The sequence below is a fragment of the Protopterus annectens genome, chromosome 12.part0, assembly GCF_019279795.1.
Source record: "Protopterus annectens isolate FY-2018-M chromosome 12.part0, PAN1.0, whole genome shotgun sequence".
In the NCBI taxonomy this organism is placed as follows: Eukaryota; Metazoa; Chordata; order Ceratodontiformes; family Protopteridae; genus Protopterus; species Protopterus annectens.
This window is the reverse complement of record NC_056746.1, coordinates 330,333,979-330,355,483: the sequence shown is the minus strand read 5'-3', so window position 1 is coordinate 330,355,483 and position 21,505 is coordinate 330,333,979. Positions and strand designations below refer to the sequence as shown.

The following is a 21,505-nucleotide window of genomic DNA, read 5'->3' as shown; positions in this document are numbered from 1 at the left end:
AAACTAGTACCCTCTCAAGAGATGATATTCGTGGGTGCAAGCTTAAATACAACTGCCCAGATGGCTTATCTCACGCCAGACAAACAAAGACAACTGACTACCTATTTCAAAATATTGGCAACAAAGACCCAGTTATTTGCAAGAAAAATTCTGCAGGCTTTGGGCTTCATGGCATCCTGCATCCTACTAATTCCATATGCAAGACTGCATATGAGGAAACTTCAGTGGTACCTAAAAAGTGTTTGGACTCAACATTGCCACAGCCTGGAAAGTATGATTACTCTCATTCCCTGCCTGCAACAGGAGTTTTGATGGTGGGCAAAGGCTTGTCACCAAAACAAGGGACAGCTATTCACATTACCCCCAGCCAGACAGACACTAACAACGGATGCATCAGATTATCCTGGGGGGGCCACATGGCAGGAAGATGCATTCAGGGCACATGGACCTCAAACCAAATGCATCTACATATTGATCAAAAAGAGGTGCCAGCAGTTCAAAATGCCCTGACAGCCTTCAAGGACCTACTTCATCCACGACAACTACTGATAAAGACAGACAACACCACGGTCATGTGGTATATAAACAGGCAGGGGGGCACACATTCTTACCCCCTTTGCAGACTAGCCATGACTTTGTGGGACACAGCATTGACTTACCAAGTACATCTGCAGGCACAATTCCTGCCAGGAAGGAAAAATACTCTGGCAGACGAACTAAGCAGAAACCTCATGGATCCCCACGAGTGGCACCTGGACCCACAAATCTTCAGCAGGATAACAAGAAAATGGGGATGCCCGGACATAGATCTATTTGCCTCCCCTCACAACTACCAACTAAAAAGATTCTGCACAATGAATTATCACAGACTAGCATGGAAAGTGGACGCCCTATCTTTAAGCTGGAAAAAAACTATCAGTATATGCATTTCCCCCTCTGCCTCTCCTCCCCGAGGTACTCCTAAAGGTCAGACAGGAGAAGCCAAGGATGATACTGATTGCCCCAGACTGGTACCGCCAGTACTGGTATCCAATACTAAGGAGCTTGTCTCAATGCCCAGCTTGGACCTTAGCTCAAATACCTCCGCTACTGTCCCAGGAAAACATTCGGATCCTACACAGCCAACTCAGAACTTTAAACCTGACAGCATGGCGAATAATGTAGTGATACACAACACACCTCTCAGTAAAGCAGTGATGGATGTCATTTTGGAAGCCAGAAGGCCTAGCACTAGAAAATCTTATGCTGGAAAATGGAAGAGATTCTGTGCTTGGAACCAGGCACAAGAAACTGATACAGCTGTGCCAAATATTACTCAGATTTTGCAATAATTAACTGAGATGCTGGACAAAGGCCTATCTTTTCTGTCTATTAAAATTCACGTCTCTGCCATTTCGGCTCATTACAATGTAGAGCTACCAATCTTTTCTCACCCCTTATTAAAGCAGTACCTCAGAGGAGCCAAAAATTTAAGACCTCCAAGGAGATCACCAATGCCTGCATGGGACCTCAACTATGTCTTGGAAAAACTCACCCTGCCTCCTTTTGAGCCAGTGGCTACTGCTGATATAAAGTTTTTATCTTGGAAAACCGCTCTGCTCCTAGCAATAACTTCTGCAAGACGAGTTTCAGAGTTACAGGCACTCATGGCTGTAGAACCTTTTATCATTTTGTATCCAGACATGGTTTCTCAGAGGACAAACCCAACATTTATGCCTAAGGTGGTGTCCAGTGTGGCTCTCAACCAAACTATTCACCTGCCAACCTTTTACCCAAATCCACAGAACAAGGGGGAGAGAATTCTGCATTCTTTGGACGTACACAGACAGCTTGGATTCTACTTGGACAGAACCAAAGTTTTCAGAAAGACAGAGCAATTACTAGTGACATATGCTGCAGGATCACAAGGAAAGGCTATCTCAAAGCAGACTATTTCAAAGTGGATAGGCCACTGCATTCGTTTCTGCTATGTACACCATGGCAAGCCAGTACCTAAGGGCATTAGGCCACACTCAACCAGCGCTGCAACCACTTCAGCAGCCTTTCTCAGGAGAGTACCTACCAAGGACATTTTAGAGGCTGCTACTTGGAGTTCTGTTCACACCTTTACAAAGCACTATCATCTGCCATTCTACTCTAAATCCAGGGCAGGCTTTGCCACTGCAGTTCTGCAGGGCCTCATAGCCGCTCCTAATGCTGTTTAGGTCCAGCCTCCCAACCTTAGCTTTGGGACTCTATCCAAATGTAATGACTGCAACAGTGAAACACGAAGAACATAGTACAGTTGTGAACACTTACCATAAATGTAGATGTTTGAGTGTATTCACTGTTGCAGTCCAGGTTACCCACCCAACATCCCCCTTTCTTCTGATGGAACCTATCTTTCATTCTCTGATTTATTCAACCTATGTGGTGTATTTGCTTGTAGATGAAGGTAAAGTTTATATTGGTGCATGTATTTATATATATATATATATATATATATATATATATATATATATATATTTATACACACACACACACACAAAATTTGGCTACCCTTTTAGGGGGCACCTGACATCTGGGGCAAGAAAAACTAAAGAAAATGGCGTCGGCTGCATCTTTTATACCCCTGACGACCTGACGTCACGGAAGGGGCGACAGCAGCCGACGCAGGACCCAAGACTTTGGAATTCAGGCCGGCTGAGGGCAACCTGCCAGCAGGATTACCCAAATGTAATGACTGCAACAGTGAATACACTCCAACATCTACATTTATGGTAAGTGTACACAACTGTACTTTACTGCTTACAACCTGCTCTCCTGACCTCCATCTCTGTTACTCTTACCTTTCTTACCTCTACTGTTCTCACTCACAACTTCTTACATGTTCCTTCTCATATTCTTCCATTCATTTCCTCTTATATTCTATAACTTCTGCAACATCACTGCTGTAGTCTCTGAATGTCTTAGCTCTAAGTCTCCGTCATTATCTGAGTGCTAAACATTTATATTCACCCATACTACAACTGTTTTAGTTCTACATTGTAATTAGTTTATTATGAGTGTATTAATTGTGTGTACATAAGCTTCTTTTATTCACCTATACTTCCAGGTCAACTATAATTGCACTACATTGTAATTGGTTTATTAAATGTGTATCAAATGTGTGTATATTGTAAATGTACTACTGTTTTAACAATTTTTTCCTCCCTCTGTGCTGTATATACTCAAAATGTGTGCCTTGTGATGTACTATATATTCTGTTTGTGTTTCATATGGAGCTTTTCTCCCCGAGCTGTCCTTTGCCCAGTGGACTTTCCCAGTAAACAAATGCCAATAAATACATTAAATTACAAATATAAATCTGGTAAATTGCCTAAGTGCGACATATGCCATCAATGTAGATATATTTTGGATGTGAAAAGCATCCTTGCAGCATCTTGACAGAATTCTAACTTGTCCGGGGAATAACTGCAGAACAAAAACAGTGAGTTACTTAGCTGAGTGTTATTTCCTGTGGCAGACAGTTATGTAGGTAAAACTGAGGGCTCAGTAAGAGAGAGAATTTACAAGTGTTATTTGGACGTCAAGGAACAGGAACAAGACACTGTGCAAGCATTCAGCTCTTTGTAACAACTTTAAAGAGTTTTTAATTTTTATACTAGATAAGGTTCATATTGATGCGAATTACCATTTATGGAAAGGCAGGTCAGAGAAGGAAGAATTGATTTGGCAACTGGAAACTGCATTAAGCCGCCAGGGCTAAATGAGCACACAACGTCAGTTTTAGAATTGCCATCTACATTGATTTAGGATTAGTTTATTATTTAATTTTTTAAAGTTAATTTTACAAGTGTGTTTATTTGTTATTGGTTGTCTGGTATCACATGATTGTCAAATTGAATATTTAAAAATGTTAAAGGGCACAACTGTAACAATTTTGATAGTCTGTGTATCCGATGAAACTGCTGAACTTTTGATTTGGTAACGTTGAACTTTTGTTTTGGCAAATTTACTTGAGACATAATTTTGAGAAAACCATTAGAGATGTCAGTTGGTTCTTACTTTAAACACTTACCCTAGCCCCCAAATGTAAAATAAATCAATTTTCCTAGAAAAAGTTTAAAATACGTAACAGTTTTTTTAACCCCTTAAGTAAGTGGCATTCCCATTTAAGACAAATTCAGTGTCAGGTGACAGTTGTTAAAAACACTTTTCCCAGCTTTAAAATTAATATTTTACAGAAAAAATACAAAGTATTTCATAAAAAGTAACGTAGAAGGTTATTTCCCCAAAGGGGACTTGTCTGCCCAGCAGTGGAGCAGCATTATCCGAGACCTTTGATTCTCTAAAGTATTTAGAGGGATGATCTCTGCAGTGACAGAAATATCCTGAAGGGCTTGGCACCCAAAACCAGATTTTTAGTCAGCTCAGGTGACTGGGTATGTGGGAGGTCCTCTTAAACATTGGAAGTTAGCTGCCTGTTGTATCCTTAACAGGTTATAACCCATAAATGTTTGGCTATGAAGGACATCAAAGGGAACCTTCACTGCTGTGGCCGCTATAGAGCTATCAAACTCCTGTCACACTGCATGAAAGTTCTGGAGATGGTAATTGATAAACTGGTACATTGAGTAGTAGAAATGCAAGATGAACAGTTCGGATTCAGATCAGGGTGCAGTGCAACCAAACCATTGTTTACAGTAAGACAGACAGTGCAGAAGAAGCTGGAGATGAGGAAAGAGACCAACTCTGCATTCCTAGACTTGGCAAAAGCATATGACAAGGTACAAAGAAAACTGATTTGAACAGCCATGCAATGGTTTGAAGCTGTGGAAACATTGGTAGAATTAATGCAGGCTGTGTGCAAGGTCCCAATGACACAAGTATGAACAGTATTCGGATGTACAGAGGGGTCCCAGTAGGATTAGGTATGCATCATGGTTCAGCTCATGGTGATTGACTATGTTAGGAAACAGGTTGGAGGGGACAGATAAGTGAGGTGTTGTATGCAGTCTACGTGTCATTATAGCAGACTCTGAGCAAGAACTTCAAGTGAAGGGGAATAGAATGCAAAACTGAAGGCACACAGGATAAAACAGAGTACAGATAAGACAGTTGCAATGGCAGCAAATGGGGAATCGGAAGAAGCTGATAACTGAGATTGAAGGGAAAATAGTGGAACAGGTTAACGGTGTCAAGTGTTTGGAAGGGGTGGTTGAGGAGAAGGGACATGTGAATGAGAAGGTCAAGGATAGAATTATAGGGGCCTCGGCCTTCTGGCACAGACTGGCAGGGGTAGTGTGGTACAGAAGAATGCCAAAGAACCTGAAAAATAAGGCGTACAAAAACAGTGGTGAGACTGGTACTTCTGTATGATACAGGAGCTGGGGCAGTAAAAGCAGAGCAGTTGAGAAGGATAGGGATGATGAGATGAAGTACCTGAGGTTGGGTAGTAGGATGTAAATTGTGGAACAGATGAAGAAATGGGGACATCAGAGAGAAGCCCTATGGCTGCTTTTGCAAAGTAGATCAAAGAGTACAGATTATGGTGGTTCAGGCACATGTGCAGGAAAGCAGAAGACAATCTGCCAAAGATGATCTTCATGTTTCACTGTTGCAGTCATTACATTTGGGTAATCTGCTGGCAGGTTGCCCTCAGTCGGCCTGATTAACAAAGTCTTGGGTCCTTCGTCGGTTGCTGTCCCTTCTTCCATGACGTCAGGTCGTCAGGGGTATAAAACATGCAGCCGACACCATTACATCAGTCTTTCTTGCCTCGCGGTGCCCGAAGCAGAAGCAGTTCGTAAGTGCCGGTCGGCCGACTCCTGAAGTTTTCTTTTTCGAGTTTCAGATCCACAGTCTCCAACTAAAAACTAAGTACCCTGTTGGGGAAACTTTTTCTTGCTCCTTACCGATATCAGTAAATGTTAATAATTGCATTACTTGTGGGAAGCAAATACCTCATAAGGATTTTCATTTGTACTGTATTCCTTGCCTAGGCCCTGACCACAACATGCCTTACTATCGGTTTTGTGCTAAATTTAATCAGTGCACGATTAAACATCGGTATATTTTTGCTTCTAAATATTTTGGCTCAAGATTTAATTATCCAGAAATGTCATCGGTTAGCAATCCGACTACTGGAATACCTAAAAAAAATGCAAAGAAAAAGACAGACACAGATCGTCGTGGTCCAAAACTGACGACGACGCTTCTCCTAAGCCAGTCGCCAGTTTGCCGGTACTCAGTGAGGAGCTTTCGCAGCCTTGATAACCGCTACTTCTGATTCGCAGGCCTCTACTGAGACCCATTCGAAGTCCGGTATGCCGCGAGATGCTTCAATTATGGAACCCGCAGATGTCTCTACCTTAGATGGGTCCGGAGCTGCTGTACAGGCACCGGCTTCTGAGGGTGTTTTCAGGCCTATAGATTTGTATATTAGACCGACGCCATCCTCAAAACTAAGGCCAAAATGTAAATCTATGTTTAAAAAACCAACACCTGGGCCACATGTGCGGGCCCCTATGCCTAAAAAACAAATGATCAAAATGGCTGTAGATTTAATTACTCTGATCAGGGGTAGCCAACACCCTCCTTTTAAGAGGCCTAGGCAAGACATTGATTATGAATCTTCTGAACAGGATTCTATTTCTTCTGACTCTTCTAATGAACAGGATTTGTCTATTCCTACTTATAAGGAATCTGATGCAGAAGATTCCATTCCTTCTGTTTCTCCCCCTGAGGATTTTTCTTTTGGGGAAACTTTAGATACTTTAACGGAACAATTCCACTGGGAAAGTCAGGATTTCTCTGAATCTAGAAAGAGACTTAGGGGTTTTCTTCTTCTTCCTCAGCATAGGCCTTTGGCTATACCTTCTGTTCTAGACATTGTTGATGTTTTTTCAGAATTTAGTATGACTCCTGATTCTCTGCCTCCGGCTCTTTGTAAGCCAGACAAATACTACAGGGTTCCTGACTCCCACAAATTCCTTTTCAAAAATCCTATTACTGATCCTGAAACCATTTCTCAGGGTCCCAAGGGCATTAAGGCCTCTACTGCTAAAAATCCTACCCCTTCTGATAGAGATTCCTGGGAGCTGGATAGATGGGGTAAGAAAGTTTACACGTCTGCAACCTTGGCAATCAGGGCTTTAAACTGTCCATTTCATATGCTTAAATATCAACAGCATATCATGGGACTACTTAAATAGAAAATTATGTTAATCTCTGACTGTGTGGAAAATAAAGATTTGCAGGATTTATTACATTCATCTGAACAAGTTGGAAAACATACTTTGCAATGTGGTTTTGATTCCTTGGAGGCCTCTTGCAGGGCTGCTGTAACTGGATCTGTGCTAAGAAGGCATGCTTGGCTCAAAGAGCAAACTCTGCCTGACCATGTTAAAGCAAAATTGTTGGATGCTCCTTTACAACAGGACCGTCTCTTTGGTAATAAGGCTGAAGAAGTGTTAAAAAAAGATGGAAGATAAAGCTAAATCTATGCAAACTGTGAAAGATTTCGGACAAGTGCAACCTCCAAGATTTACTAGGCACTGGCCTACTAAGAACTGGTCCTTTACAGTTCCCTCGAGAGCCACTAAAGTCAAATCAAGACATTCCAAAGGCTCCAGGTTTCAGTCAGAAGGAACATTTAGAACAAAACAATGGGGGGTGCCTCCACGTCCAAATCTGGAAACAACAAGGCACCTCCCTATGGTAAACAGTCTCAGTGACTTCCCTCTACAATCACCAAGCACTTACCTTTTAGCCACCCCTTTGGGGGAAAACTGGCACTTCATGCACAAAACTGGCAACTTATTACCCAGGACAAATGGGTTTTAAATATAGTATCCCAGGGATACAGATTTCATTTCCACACATTGCCAATCCCAAACAGATGGCCAGATCTTCCCCCAAATCAGTGGGCAGAGGCCCAGAAACAAGTTCTGTCCGTCGTGAACATGGGGGCTATTCAGCCAGTACCAGAAGAGGAAAAGGGACAAGGTTTCTATTCAAGACTTTTCCTGGTACCCAGAATAGACAAATCATGGCGTCCAATTCTGGACTTATCCACTCTAAACACATTTCTGGACATTCCAAAATTCAAGATGCTGACTCTTCAACAGTTACTACCTATGCTAGGCAAAGATGCCTAGACTTAAGAGGCTTACCTGCATATCCCAATCAGGGAATCTTAGAGAAGATACCGTTGCTTCAAAGCAGGCTACTTGCATTACCAGTTCTCTGCACTGCCCTTTGGCTTATCTACTGCACCCAGGATCTTCACAAAGTTCCTGGCACCAGTAATTGCATTTTGTAGGCAAAGAAGTATTCAGATATATCCATACCTGGATGATTGTCTAATTCAGGCAGAAAATAAGGACATTCTTCTAAAGCATCTGGCGTTTGTAAAAAGGGTTCTAACTTGTCTAGGGTACACCATAAACGAAAAGAAGTCACAACTGGTACCTTCTCAAAAAATTACATTCCTGGGTGCAAGCTTGAATACAGCTGCCCAAATGACTTACCTTAACAGAAAAGCAAACTCAATTGGTGACTTAATTCAAACAGGTGGCCACAAAAACCCTGCTATCTGCAAGCCTTGGGGTTCATGGCCTCCTGCATTCTTCTAATTCCATATGCAAGACTGCATATGAGGAAACTTCAGTGGTACTTAAAAAGTTTATGGAGTCAACATTGTCACAGCCTGGAAACAATGATTCCTATTATACCTTGCCTGCAACTAGAGTTCCTGTGGTGGGCAAAGGCATGCCACCAAAACAAGGGACTGCCATTCACTCCACCCCCTGCCACCCAAGCCCTAACTACAGATGCATCAGACTATGCTTGGGGGGCTCATCTGGCAGGGAAGTGCATTCAGGGCAAGTGGAGCCCAAATCAAATGCACCTACATATCAATCAGAAAGAGATGCTAGGTGTACAGAATGCACTGACAGCCTTCAAAGACCACCTCCATCCAGGACAACTAATGATAAAGACAGACAACACCACAGTTATATGTGGTACATAAACAAGCAGGGTAGGTACACATTCCTACCCCCTTTGCAGACTAGCCATGGCATTGTGGAACACGGCCTTGACCTATCAAATATAACTACAAGCTCAGTTCCTGCCAGGTAAGCTAAATACTCTGGCAGACGAACTAAGCAGAAATCTTATGGACCCACACAAATGAAAACTGGAACCACAAGTTTTCAACATGTTGACACGCAAATGGGGGAGCCCAGACATAGATCTTTTTGCCTCACCCCAGAACTATCAGTTGGACAAATTCTGAACTAGAATTCATCACAAAAAAGCTTGGAAAGTGGATGCTCTATCATTCAGCTGGAAAAAGCTTGGAAAGTGGATGCTCTGTCATTCAGCTGGAAAAACCTATCAGTCTATGCTTTTCCCCTCTGCCCCTGCTCTTCAAAGTTCTACTAAAAGTCACAGGACAAACCAAAAATGATTCTGATTGCTCCAGACTGGCCTCGCCAACACTAGTACCCACTCCTGTGCAATGTGTCACACCTTCCTCCGTGGCACCTGCCTCAGGCACCTTACCTACTGTCTCAGCAGAGCTACCAAATTCTGCACACTTGGCTCCAAACTTTGAATCTTGCAGCATGGCTAATCAACTAATTTCACCCTTGGCATCCCTCAGCAAACCTGTAATGGCTGTCATTTTGGAGGCTTGAAGGCCTAGTACTAGAAAATCTTATGCTGACAAATGGAAAAGATTCTGTGCCTGGAACCAATCACAAGGAATAAGCACAGCAATGCCCAATATTCCTCAGATTCTGCAATACTTAACTGAGATGCTTCACAAGGACCTATCTTTTTCTTCCATAAAAATCCATGCCTCTGCCATTTCAGCTCATTGCAACACAGAACCTCCCCTCTTCTCTCATCCTGTGCTAAAGTAGTATCTCAGAGGGGCCAAAAATTTAAGACCTCCCAGGAGAGCACCAACTCCTGCATGGAACCTCAATTTTGTATTGGAAAAACTCACTCACCCTCCTTTTGAGCCAGCTGCTACTGCAAACCTAAAATTTCTCTCCCTGGAAAACAGCTTTCCTTTTACTTCAGCTAGAAGGATTTCAGAATTATAGGCTCTTATGGCAGTGGAGCCTTTCATTATTTTTCATCCGGACAGGGTGGCTGTCAGGACCAAATCCATCTTTCATGCCTAAGGTGGTATCCAGTGTGGCTCTTAATCAGACCATTCATCTGCCAACTTTCTTTCCCAGTCCACAGAACAAGGGTGAGCGGATTCTGCATTCATTGGATGTACACAGACAACTTAGATTCTACTTAAACAGGACAAAATCTCTAAGAAAATCTGAACAACTATTCGTGACATTTGCTGCAGGGGCAGAGGGAAAGGCTATTTCAAAGCAGACTATTTCCAAATGGATAAGCCATTGTATTCGTTTTTGCTATATGCACTATGGTAAACCTATCCCCAAGGGGATCAGATCTCATTCCACCAATGCTGCATCTACTTCAGCAGCCTTTTTCAGAGGGGTTCCTACCAGAGACATTCTAGAAGGTGCTACCTGGAGCTCAGTTCATACATTCACCAAACATTACCATTTACCTTTCGTCTCTAAATCCAGAGCTGGCTTTGCCACTGCTGTCCTGCAGGACCTTATAGCTGCTCCTAATGCTGTATAAATCCATCCTCCCAACCATAGCTTTGGGATTCTACCCAAATGTAATGACTGCAACAGTGAAACACGAAGAACATAGTACAGTTGTGTACACTTACCATAAATGTAGATGTTCGAGTATATTCACTGTTGCAGTCCTGGTTACCTACCCTTCAGCCCCCTGATGTTCACCGTGTTTCACTGTTGCAGTCATTACTCTTGGGTTATCCTGCTGGCAGGCTACCCGCAGTCGGCCAGATTCCAAAGTCTAGGTCCGGCGTCGGTTGCTGCCATCTCTTCCCTGACATCAGTGCGCCAGGGGTATAAAATATGCAGCCGACACCATTTTCTTCTGTCTTTCTTGTCGCGTGGTGCCCAAAGCATATATGCTTAAAAACCTTTTTGGTGTATTTGCTTTTGTTTGGAGGTATATTTTTTTGTGTTTTAAATTATATATATATATATATATATATATATATATATATATATATATATATGTATATATATATATATATATATATATATATATATATATATATATATATATATATATATATATGTGTGTGTGTATAGCTCTCCATTTGGGGGGCACCTGACATCTGGGGCAAGAAAAACTGATGTAATGGCATTGGCTGCATGTTTTATACCCCTGATGACCTGACGTCAGGGAAGAAGGGACAGCAACCGATGCAGGACCCAAGACTTTGTTAATCAGGCCGACTGAGGGCAACCTGTCAGCAGATTACCCAAATGTAATGACTGCAACAGTGAAAACAATTGAACATCTACATTTATAGTAAGTGTACACAACTGTACTATCTGGGGTAGACAGGAAGAAGTCAAGAAGAAAGGAAGGCATCCAGCTAAAGGATGGATTGTGTGAGCTAAGACCTGCGACAATCACTCGTGGCTGTCTAATAAAGTAAGAAAGTGGCACTGAATTGAGAGAGAGAGCATAGTTGATATGATGCCCTGACCTCGTATAGAACATGAGGAAAAAAGGGGGTTGATGCTGATGATGCCTGTATATAAACAACATCAGAGGCAAAGCAAGTGCTGGGCAAAAGAGGTGGATGCTCTGGGTACAAGGTGTTAAGTAAGGGCTGCAACTGGCAAATGCTTATGTTGTGGTAATGCAGCACTGTGTTTGCAGTCGAGGCTGAAGCACTACAGGCATAGTATTTTAGTGGTATTTCATCTGTAGGCAAACTGCATTATACTTGTAGCATGTGTTTTTTTTTTTTTTTTTTTAATTGTTTGGAGTTGAGTTAGGCACCATGTCTGAGAACGGCACAGTATGTGCACGTGTACACCATGTATAAATTGGAGCCTTGTATTAATTAAATTTAAAAGCTCCCTTTTTCAGTTATTTTTGTTATGCTCATTGAGATTTTTTTTTTTCATTTTAGACCTCTTATTTATAACATTTTTTCCATTAGTAATCTCTGATACATCTGAAAAAAATTACAGTTTTCCATAATAACAACATCTCTGGAATCTGTTGGCCTTATTGTTGCCTTTTTCTAATGCAACGTCTTGTGGATCTTTATTGAAATTGCATGTTTGTAAAGTTGCAGCAAATAGTTTTATCTGCCAATTTATATGGATATATATATTTTTTAAATTTGTTTCGTCATCCATCACTTTATTCATGTTTACAGTATTAATATTCTGTATAGGGAGAGCTACCGGAATGCAAATCACTAAAATATGTCAACATTTACCTGCTATTAATACTAAAAATGAAAATATCTTATTTAGACATATGATGCAATCATTTTTCTAACTCGTACATTCTCTTTGTCATATTGCTACTATTTTGGTATGGAAGACATTCTGCTATTGATTAGATAGATTAGGGTGTGAAGTCATCAGTAAATGAGGCATCTAAAAATGGAAAGATCTAAAGAACCTTAGTTTTCAAAATTTCTCTTTGAGGTGTTTAAATGGGATCATAATATTGCAAGTATAAGGAAAAAAGGAAACCGCTTTGTAGCATCTATGTAAATTTTAGATTTGCCACTGCAGTGGTTTTGTGTTGGCAGTGAACCTTCTAACTGTACATGCTTGCAGTTTTTCTTTATTTAACATGAACATAGTTTATCATGCATCACTTGGAAGATGTTTTCATTGATGATGTTGAATAAAAGTCAAAAACATTCATTTTTTTGTGGTACTTCCACAAATATTCTTTAAATGTAAAGTAGGGAAACTTCTGACAAAAAAACAAACCAGTAGTAGTTCTGCAGCCATCCAGCCACCTACTGGTGGATTAATTAACATGCTAAACATAACTGCTGACTCTTAGATACAAGTTTCTACCATTATTTGTGGATGCTTTCGTTAGTGCTGTTAAGACACCTGACGCACCCTATGCAGTTAGAGGACTGAAACATTTTTGTTTTAGCTTTTAATCACAAGAACTTGAGTTTTTTATTTTGAGTGCCTAGGTTTACATAGTTTTAGCTTCTTTCCGCAGTTTGTTGTTCAAATGTGGGAGTTTGCTTTTTAGTGGCCAAGGTTAATACAGATGTATGCCGTATGATTGCACAACTGTTGGTGATTGGCCTTTCAGGTGGGAAGTGTAAAAAGAAAGTAGGGTCACAAAGTATGAATGACATTGTGTTATACTTTTGTGGATGTGACTGTGTGTCAGTTAGTGATGTGTATTGCTGAGAGTTTTTGTGTTTAGTTCACAGTATGTTCCAGAACAGCAGGCACCATTTTATTGAAGTGTACTTTTACAAATATCCACACTTTCTTTAAAAAAAAAAAAAAAATGCTTTGTGAATACAGCAAACGGTGCCAGTCCAGCACATGGTCCATTACCAAGATGTACAGCCTTGGTCTGTGATCATTCCAGGCTTCAGCAATACTTTTGTACCTATGCTAAACAAAAATGTATAATTTATTTCCTGTTTTCCTGTGACTGTATTTAAGATCTTGACTTGGAGATGAATACCTTCTTTGCTCACAATTTCAGGTAAACATGGCAGATCGATTTGGGCAAATCATGGTTGAGAATTTACAGAGAAGGCAGTGTACCCTGGCTGGAGTAGAAGTCTGCAGGAGCTTGGAAACGCAGGTTAGAAAGAGGTAGTACTTGGCAGCAGTACAGTGGTTAACTTATCTGGACTTCACTGTCTACTGTGTGTTTTAATAATTAGTGTTGATCAAGACACATTATGTTACAGTAACCAGCAGAATTTATGGGTTAATAACTATTACGGCTTATTAAACTACTTTATTTACCGTTTGGCAATCAGGTAAGTGGACTGGTTCAGAGACTTTCATCTGATAATTTGTATTACCTTAACCAGCAGAATCCACTCTAGATCTGTTTTGGTACTCTGTATTACAAAGTAACCATTCCTCACATTTAGAGATGTTTTATTCATGGCACTTGCTGATGTGAATGACTAGAAAACTCTTAATGTTGCCAAATGTGTTATGCCTTATGTGGTCTAGAATGTTTACACTGATGTCTGAAAGTGTTATTGGAGAAGTATGTACCTCATTGTGAACTTTAGTGACATTCCTTGTACATGAAGGTATGTTTTGTGTCTTTTACAGGCTTCTCTTTTTAGATCTATTCTATTGGGCTCTTTCCAAAGATTTACTTTGGGAGGACCAGGACTCCCTCACTGAGTCCATTATATGCAAACTGTTCAGTCTGCAGCTGATACCTCCTGTAACAAAATTTGAGACAGCTGTCCTTGGCCTACTTGTTTGGGCATCGCCCATGAAAGTTCTTTTCTCCTTTTTGACTATGCAGGTTCTTTACTGTATTTATTTATTTATTTCCAGTTTGATGACTGGGGAGGTCCACTGGGCTCAGGGAGCCCGTTTTCAGTGGAGGCCCGGGGAGAAAAGCTCCGCATTACATAGTTTAATGACATATACAATCATAGTAAAGAAGACACAATTACAATTTCATTTCATGCTAGAGAACAGGAATACATTCTTTGGTTACATAGTATCTAAATGTTTAGGATGGCAGTAGCAACTTAATTAAGAGGGAGAAGGAAAATAGAGAAAAAAAATGTGAGATGGGTTATTTATAATATGTACAATTATGTTATTTACAATATGTACATTTATGTTAGGTTAGCTTGTACTCTGAGTTGGTCAGGAGTTTAAGGGGTGGACTGATTATTAGGCTAGGTGGGAAGAGTGCTGTTGCATTTCCTGTTAGAGGAAAGGTAGGAATGTAGCGGAGTTTTAACGTTTTCAAAGTTTTCACAAGTCCTTCGAGAGGAAGGAAGAGAATTCCATTTTTTAGCTAAAGAAAAGGATAGAAGAAGCTGACCAGCAGGACGATTGGGTTTGTGGACAGTGATTAGGTTTTGGGGAGTAGATCTTAGAGTTCTCTGAGGGGTGTAAGGTTGAAGTATGTTGGTTTAGTGCTGGACACTAGGTTGAAAAATTAGTCTGTGGGCTGTAGTAATTTGGAGAAAGTCTAGATGGTCGGAGAGTTCAAGCCAATTTAAGAAATGAAGGGCAGTACAATGATGGGAGGAGAATTTGGCTTTGGTTGCAAATTTAGAAATCTTATTATAACAGACTTCCAATTTGGAGGAGAGAGGGGCAGATAAGTTTGTTAGTAGAGGAGCGCCATACATTAGTGAGCGGAGTAGATGGGTAGTGGCGAGAGTTTGTCTGGAAGGAGAGAGAAAGTGGATGTTTCTGTATAGCATACCAAGTTTTATATGGGTTTTCTTAATGTTTTGCTGGATGTGAGTGTTGAATTTTAGGTGTCAGTCAATAGTAACCCCAAGTAGTTTAGTGACGGGAACATCCTTTATAGTAGAGTTGTTTTGGCTAATAATTTGGAATGAGTTTTTATCAAGAGGGGAAGCTTTTGTAGGAGAGAATAAAATATTTTGGATTTGGTGGCATTTAGCTAGAGGTGGTTTTGGAACATCCAGTTTTCAGTGGTGGAGAAAGCAGTTTGGGTCACTGTTTGAAGCTCTGAGAGGTTAGAGGTGCAGCAGGTTAAAGTTGAATTGTCCGCATATTGTACAATTTTGGTGTTGGGTATGGCGTGGTGGAAATCATTAATAAAGATGTTGAATAGCATTGGGACGAGTATGGATCCCTGGGGTACCCCTGTGGGGGTAGAAAGGAAGGTTGAGGTGCCTTTCCCCCATTTCACAGCTTGAGACCTGGCAGAGAGGTAATTTGAGAACCAGGTTAAGGTATTCTGGGGAGATTAAGGTTAGAAAGATGTTTCAAGCGATGGGAGTTGGAGATGGTATCGAATGCCTTGGACAGATCTAGTAGAACTGTTGATACTATTTTACCAGAGTCATGGGCAAGATTTATTGTGTCTAAGAAGGAGAGAAGGGCAGTGATAGTACTATGGCCAGTTCGGAAGCCATGTTGGGTTGGAGTGATTAGTTGGTGATTGGCTAGGAATGGCATAAGCTGAAGGTGGATGCATTTTTCCAGAAGTTTTGAGATTGGGGAGAGGATAGCCATGGGGCTGTAGTTAGAGATGCTATTGTTTTTGCCTCCTTTATGGAGAGGTAGAACAAAGGCAGCACACCATAATTTGGGCACATAAGATTCCTGCATGAATCTATTGATCAAGATGATAATGGGGAGAACGATACCATCTGTGGCTATTTTAGGAAGGAAGATGGGATATTGTCAGGGGCATTGGAGCATGGTTTTAATTTAGAGAATATTTTTTTATGTGGGAGGTAGAGATGGGTTTATGTTCAAATATTGGAGGAGGATTGGGGGCAGAGGGTGGTGTAGGGAATGAGGAAGATTGGATAGGTTGAGGGGAAGGGTTATTGTTAGGGAAGGTCTTGTTCAGTTCTGCTATGGAGTTGGTGAAGAAAGAGTTGAATAGAGAGGCTATTTCAGGATCAGATTTGCTGGTGTCAGGGCAGGGGTTGTTTTTGGTACCTGGGTAGAGAAGAAAATGAATGAAATTCCAGAAATGTTTGGGGTTTGTTGACTGGTTAGACTGGAGTTTGATACAGCAGGACTTTTTGTCTCAGATTTTTTTTTATTGAGGTTGCAGAGTTGTTTATATTTAAGAAAAGTTTCTGGCTGCTTGTTTTAATGGTATGTTTTCCAGGATTTATCTTTGTAGCATAAGCTTTTTGGTATCTTTGATTAGCCAAGGGGCGGTCTTGGTTTTTACTCTTTTTGTTCTTGGTGGAGCTAGGGAGTTGAGGAAGTTTAAGAAGGTTGAGTTGAAAAATTCTATGTCATTGTCTAGTGGAAGAGTTTTTAGGGAGTTTCAGTTTGTTTGTTTTAGGGAGTCAGAGAAAGTAGTGGGGTTAAAGTTTGAAAGGTTACGTGTGTGAATATATTGGTGTAGGTGAGGAGAGGAGTGAGTAGCTCGGTGTATAAAAGCTGGCAAGTGGTCTCCTATAGGGTCAGTTATAATGCCAGAGTTTAAGACTTTATTAGGATGGGGTACTAGGATTCAGTCTAGTGTGGTACTTGGGGGGTTTGTTTTGTTGGGTCTGGTAATGGAGTTAGTTAGTTGGATATAGTTAAATAGATTGATGGATATGGTGGGATTAGAGTTGTTGATTTTATTCCAATCGATATTTACATCTCCAAGTATGAAGGTCTCTAGCTTAATATTGGTAGAGGTCAGAGGAGAATTTCTTTGAGTAGTGGTGTTATTACCGGGGGGGTGTAGAGAGCAATGATACAAATGCTTTTGTGGTTATTTATTTTTGGTAGGCCTATTACTAGTTCTGCATTGTTGAAATGAGGGATAGGATTGGGATAGGGAGTGATGGATATCAGGTTAGACTAGATTAAGGCTACTCCACCCCCTTTTCTATTTAAGCGACCGTGTCTGAGGGATTGGAATCCAGGAGGGAGGATTTCAGAGTCACAAATATGAGGTTTTAGCCAGGTTTCTGAGATGGCTACACTGTCGAGTAGGTTGTAGTTTAGCCAAGCGTGAAAGTGGGCTACTTTATTTCTTAGACTTTGGGCATTGATGGTGAAGAATTTGAGGTATTTATGGTTGGTTTTATTGCTTGTGACAGGGAGATTGGGACTAGAGGAAGTATTTGGTCCAGGATTTGAATGCATGTCCCCTGCTAAGCAGAGGTAGTTGAGGAAGGGTAGTAGTATTTTTTATTTGGTCTTTAATAGTTGTGGATGGTAAGGTATTAGTTTAGGTTTGTAGTATTTAATTGAGGGGAGGTTTTATCCTGAAGTAGTGGAGTGGGTTGGGTTGAAGTAGAGAGGCGGATATGTTGTGGAAGTGTGTTTTAGTGGGTTAAGGAAGGAGGTTGGGAGTGGGGGTAGTACAGGAAGGGAGGGGTGGAGTTGGTTATAGGAGTATGAGGTAGCTTGGTATAAAGGAAGTAAGAATAGAATGCAGATAGATGGGGTGAGAATGGTTTGAGGTAGAAGACAAGGCATAGTAGAGGAGTATAGTTGTATATTAGCAGTATAAAATGAGTAGGGCAGATTGTATTTGTGTATAGATGGAGTAGAAATAGATGTTTATAGGGACTTTGATGGGTGGGGTTGGAGTGGTTGTGATTGGCAGGTGGATGTAGAGAGGGGAGGGGTTACAGAGTGGAGATGATTGGTTGGTTGAGAGAGGGAGGGGTTTGGAGTTTAAATAAATGTAGGAGTAGTGAGGGTGAGTGGGAATTGGGTCAGGGGAGCGGAGTGAGCCCGTAGCAGCATTTGTGCTGTGCATCTAAATGCCAATGTTTTGTGCTTCTCGGCTGAATTGCTCATTTGGTACTTCTGTAATAAGGTTATTCTTACAGAATTATCTTGATTATTCCATTTAAAAATTTTTGTAATATGTTAGAACTTTTCTCCCAGGCCTCTGCAGAATGTAGGTTTTGTCTAAATACAGTCAGAGAAACCCAGTAATCAAAATCAAAATAAAAAAAAAAAAAAATTAAATTAAATTCTGACCAGTAAATACTATATTTGCTGTATGTATCCAGAACATGAAGCGGTCTGCTGTAGTCTTTGACATGTTTTCTATTCAGTTGATTTTAGCCTAATGTCTCAAGTGTAGTATTTGCCCACAGAGGTGTTTCTGTAATGCAGATATGTGTTTTCATCAGAGCACTTTTGGAGAATTGTCTTTTTAATCAAGTCTTTTTGACTAATATTGTCACTGCAGAGTCCAGAATGTCTCTTGATTGTATTGGTTATAAGGAGCTTTTTTAATTCATGTTCTGTAGCAGGTACAAAACTGACTTCTAAGCAGAAGGGATTTACAGTAAGTTGGGAAGGCAAAACATATGACACTGTACGTCAGGTTGGTGCTGTGACAAAATAGGTTTACCACACATTCACTAGTGGTGCAGATACAGGACCGTTAAGTCCTGTACTGCTGTCATAAAAGAACTGACTGACTTGCTTAGTCATAGTCTAGGTAGCCCTTTCAAGTTGTGATAGAACAGTGCCACCCGCTGGTATTCATTTCTGTTCTAAAAAACACCACAATATCTGACACTGGTAACTCGTAACAAAAACAATAAAAAACATGCATAGCTCTCAGGAACAAATGGGCAAAATGTGGAACACATACTAATGGCTTACTAACAACTTCAACTAGGAAGGTCATAGGATTGTTAAATATGCTGGTTTTACTTGTAAAGAATATCTTTTAATGAATTAATATGATTAATTTCTATTTACAATGGATTTCACTTAAACAAATTCCTAACACTGGATGTGTAAAACAGAGTCTTTCAATATGGAACTTTGAGGAACATGAACTTTTTAAGACCCCAAATGAGGTATGTTCCTCGTAATGAGGTACACTTGAGAGGTATGAAAACATGTAGTATTCCAACCAGCAAAAGAAATACAGGAATTACAGTGAAAATACTTTGCATTTGATTTATATAAAAGTTCCTTTTTTTCCATTTTTAGAACAAGGATTTGTTGATTTTAGTGGGGGTGATTTTAAGAATTATTTAGAGCAGAAAGAAACATTATGGAAGCTAAGAATGGGGCAGATAAATTTCCTGGGCTTAATGATATGATTGATAAATGTTTTTTAAAAGGTATGAGATTGTATATAACTAAATGGTCATTTTTAGTGTTTTTGTATCTGACTTTAATATGTAAATAGTTTTTTTAGATTTATTGTTTTTTTATGTTAATTATTATACTGTTTTGGTTAATTGTTGTATATATTGGCAAAAGTGTTGTTGTGTATGTGTATGCATGTATATATATATATATATATATATATATATATATATATATATATATATATATATATATATATATAGATAGCCAAAAGTTTTTGAGAATTTTATTCTGAAGAAGTCAACAGACAGAAGCAGAGAATAAAATATTTTGCAAGCTAATTCCTGTATTTCTTTTGCTGGTTGGCATACTACATGGTTTGCATTAATTTATATTACCACTTTTCATGCTTAATTGAAGGCCTTTGAATGCCTTCTTTCTTTAAAGTATGTGTTTTTTTATTTATCATTTTATAACTGGGAAGTGAACTGATATAGGGGTCTGTTAAGAGTATTTACTGAGAATTGCTGGGGTTTTATTTTAACATTTTATTGGTACAATTGCAGTGAAGTGGAGTGGCCTTGGTAGGTTTGCTGATTCCATGGATGTTTTAGTTCTACAAGGTTTGCATGTCATTCCACAACCATAAATTACTTTTATCAGACTTGCTCACTCTTTACTGCTTATGTATCATCTTTGCTGTTCACTTCTCATTCACTCCACAAGGGGGGATCCACCTTGGATCCTCGGAACTACTGTCCCATCAATCTGACGAGTCTGATCTGCAAGGCCATGGAATTGTATTATCATTGAACTTGTAAACAAAGACATTGGCAACCTTCAAACACTGGACCCCACCCAGTTTGGGTTCGTGAAGGGCCGATCGTGTCTCCTGAACCTGATTGACTTCTTTGAATCAGTCTTCAGAGCCGTGGATGAGGGTAAGGCAGTCCACACAGCCTGCCTGGACCTCGCCAAGGCCTTCGACACCATCCCCCACTCTGGAATCCTAGATAAACTTGTTAAGCTGGGCATAAATTCCTACGTCACTCGATGGGTTGCCAACTGGCTTACTGACAGAACCCACACTGTAAAAGTAGGTGACTCCAAATCCAGCTCCAGACAAGTAGAGTACCTCAGGGTTCAGTCCTGGGACCACTCTTGTTTGGCATCTACTTCTCTGAAGTACAGGCCAACACTGAGGGACTCTGGCTAACAAAGTTCGCAGATGACTGCAAACTGGGAGCCATTATTGAATCCCCAAATAATGTGGATATTCTACAAAAGGGCCATGCAGAAACAGATGCTTGGTGCCAGAGCCATGGGCTCAAGCTCAATGCCAAGAAGTGTATAGTTATCCCCTTTGGGAAAAAACATGTACCCATGAATTACCGCGTAGGTGGCAGTACACCAAACACCGAAAGTGTGATAAGAGACTTCTCACCTTCGATAACTACATCACCACAACAGTCAGGAAATCCTATGTGGCACACCTCATCACTAAGGGCTTTTCATCCAGAAAAAAGGAGGCCATTGTCCCACTGTACTCATCCCTCATTAGACCTATCATAGAGTACAATGCCCCGTTTGGTATGTACCTCACAAGACATCTGCAACAACTGGAAAGGTCACAGAAACTCCTCACTAAAATAATCACAGGCCTAAAGCAGATGCCCTATGCTGACCAACTAAAAAATTCTAGCTATACTCTTGTCGCATATTGGCTACTCAGAGGCGATCTTTGCTTAACATACAAGGCCATGTCAAACCCAGAGCTGTTGGATATGCTACACTTAAAGAAATCCCAATCCATCAAAGCCGCATGCTCCAGGGACCTAAACCTTGTCATCACAATGAACAAAACATGCTGG

The 21,505-nt window shown here is 40.5% G+C and overlaps 1 protein-coding gene across 3 annotated transcripts in view; it reads left to right on the top strand.

The window, feature by feature from the left end:
• The window catches only part of LCMT1 (leucine carboxyl methyltransferase 1), a 433,670-nt gene that overhangs the window by 254,638 nt on the left and 157,527 nt on the right, over window positions 1-21,505 (top strand). For all 3 annotated transcript variants that reach the window (XM_044089403.1, XM_044089404.1, XM_044089405.1), the window contains exon 8: window positions 13,624-13,725. In XM_044089403.1, coding sequence (XP_043945338.1) covers window positions 13,624-13,725 — 102 coding nt within the window. The remainder of the gene's footprint in view (window positions 1-13,623; window positions 13,726-21,505) is intronic.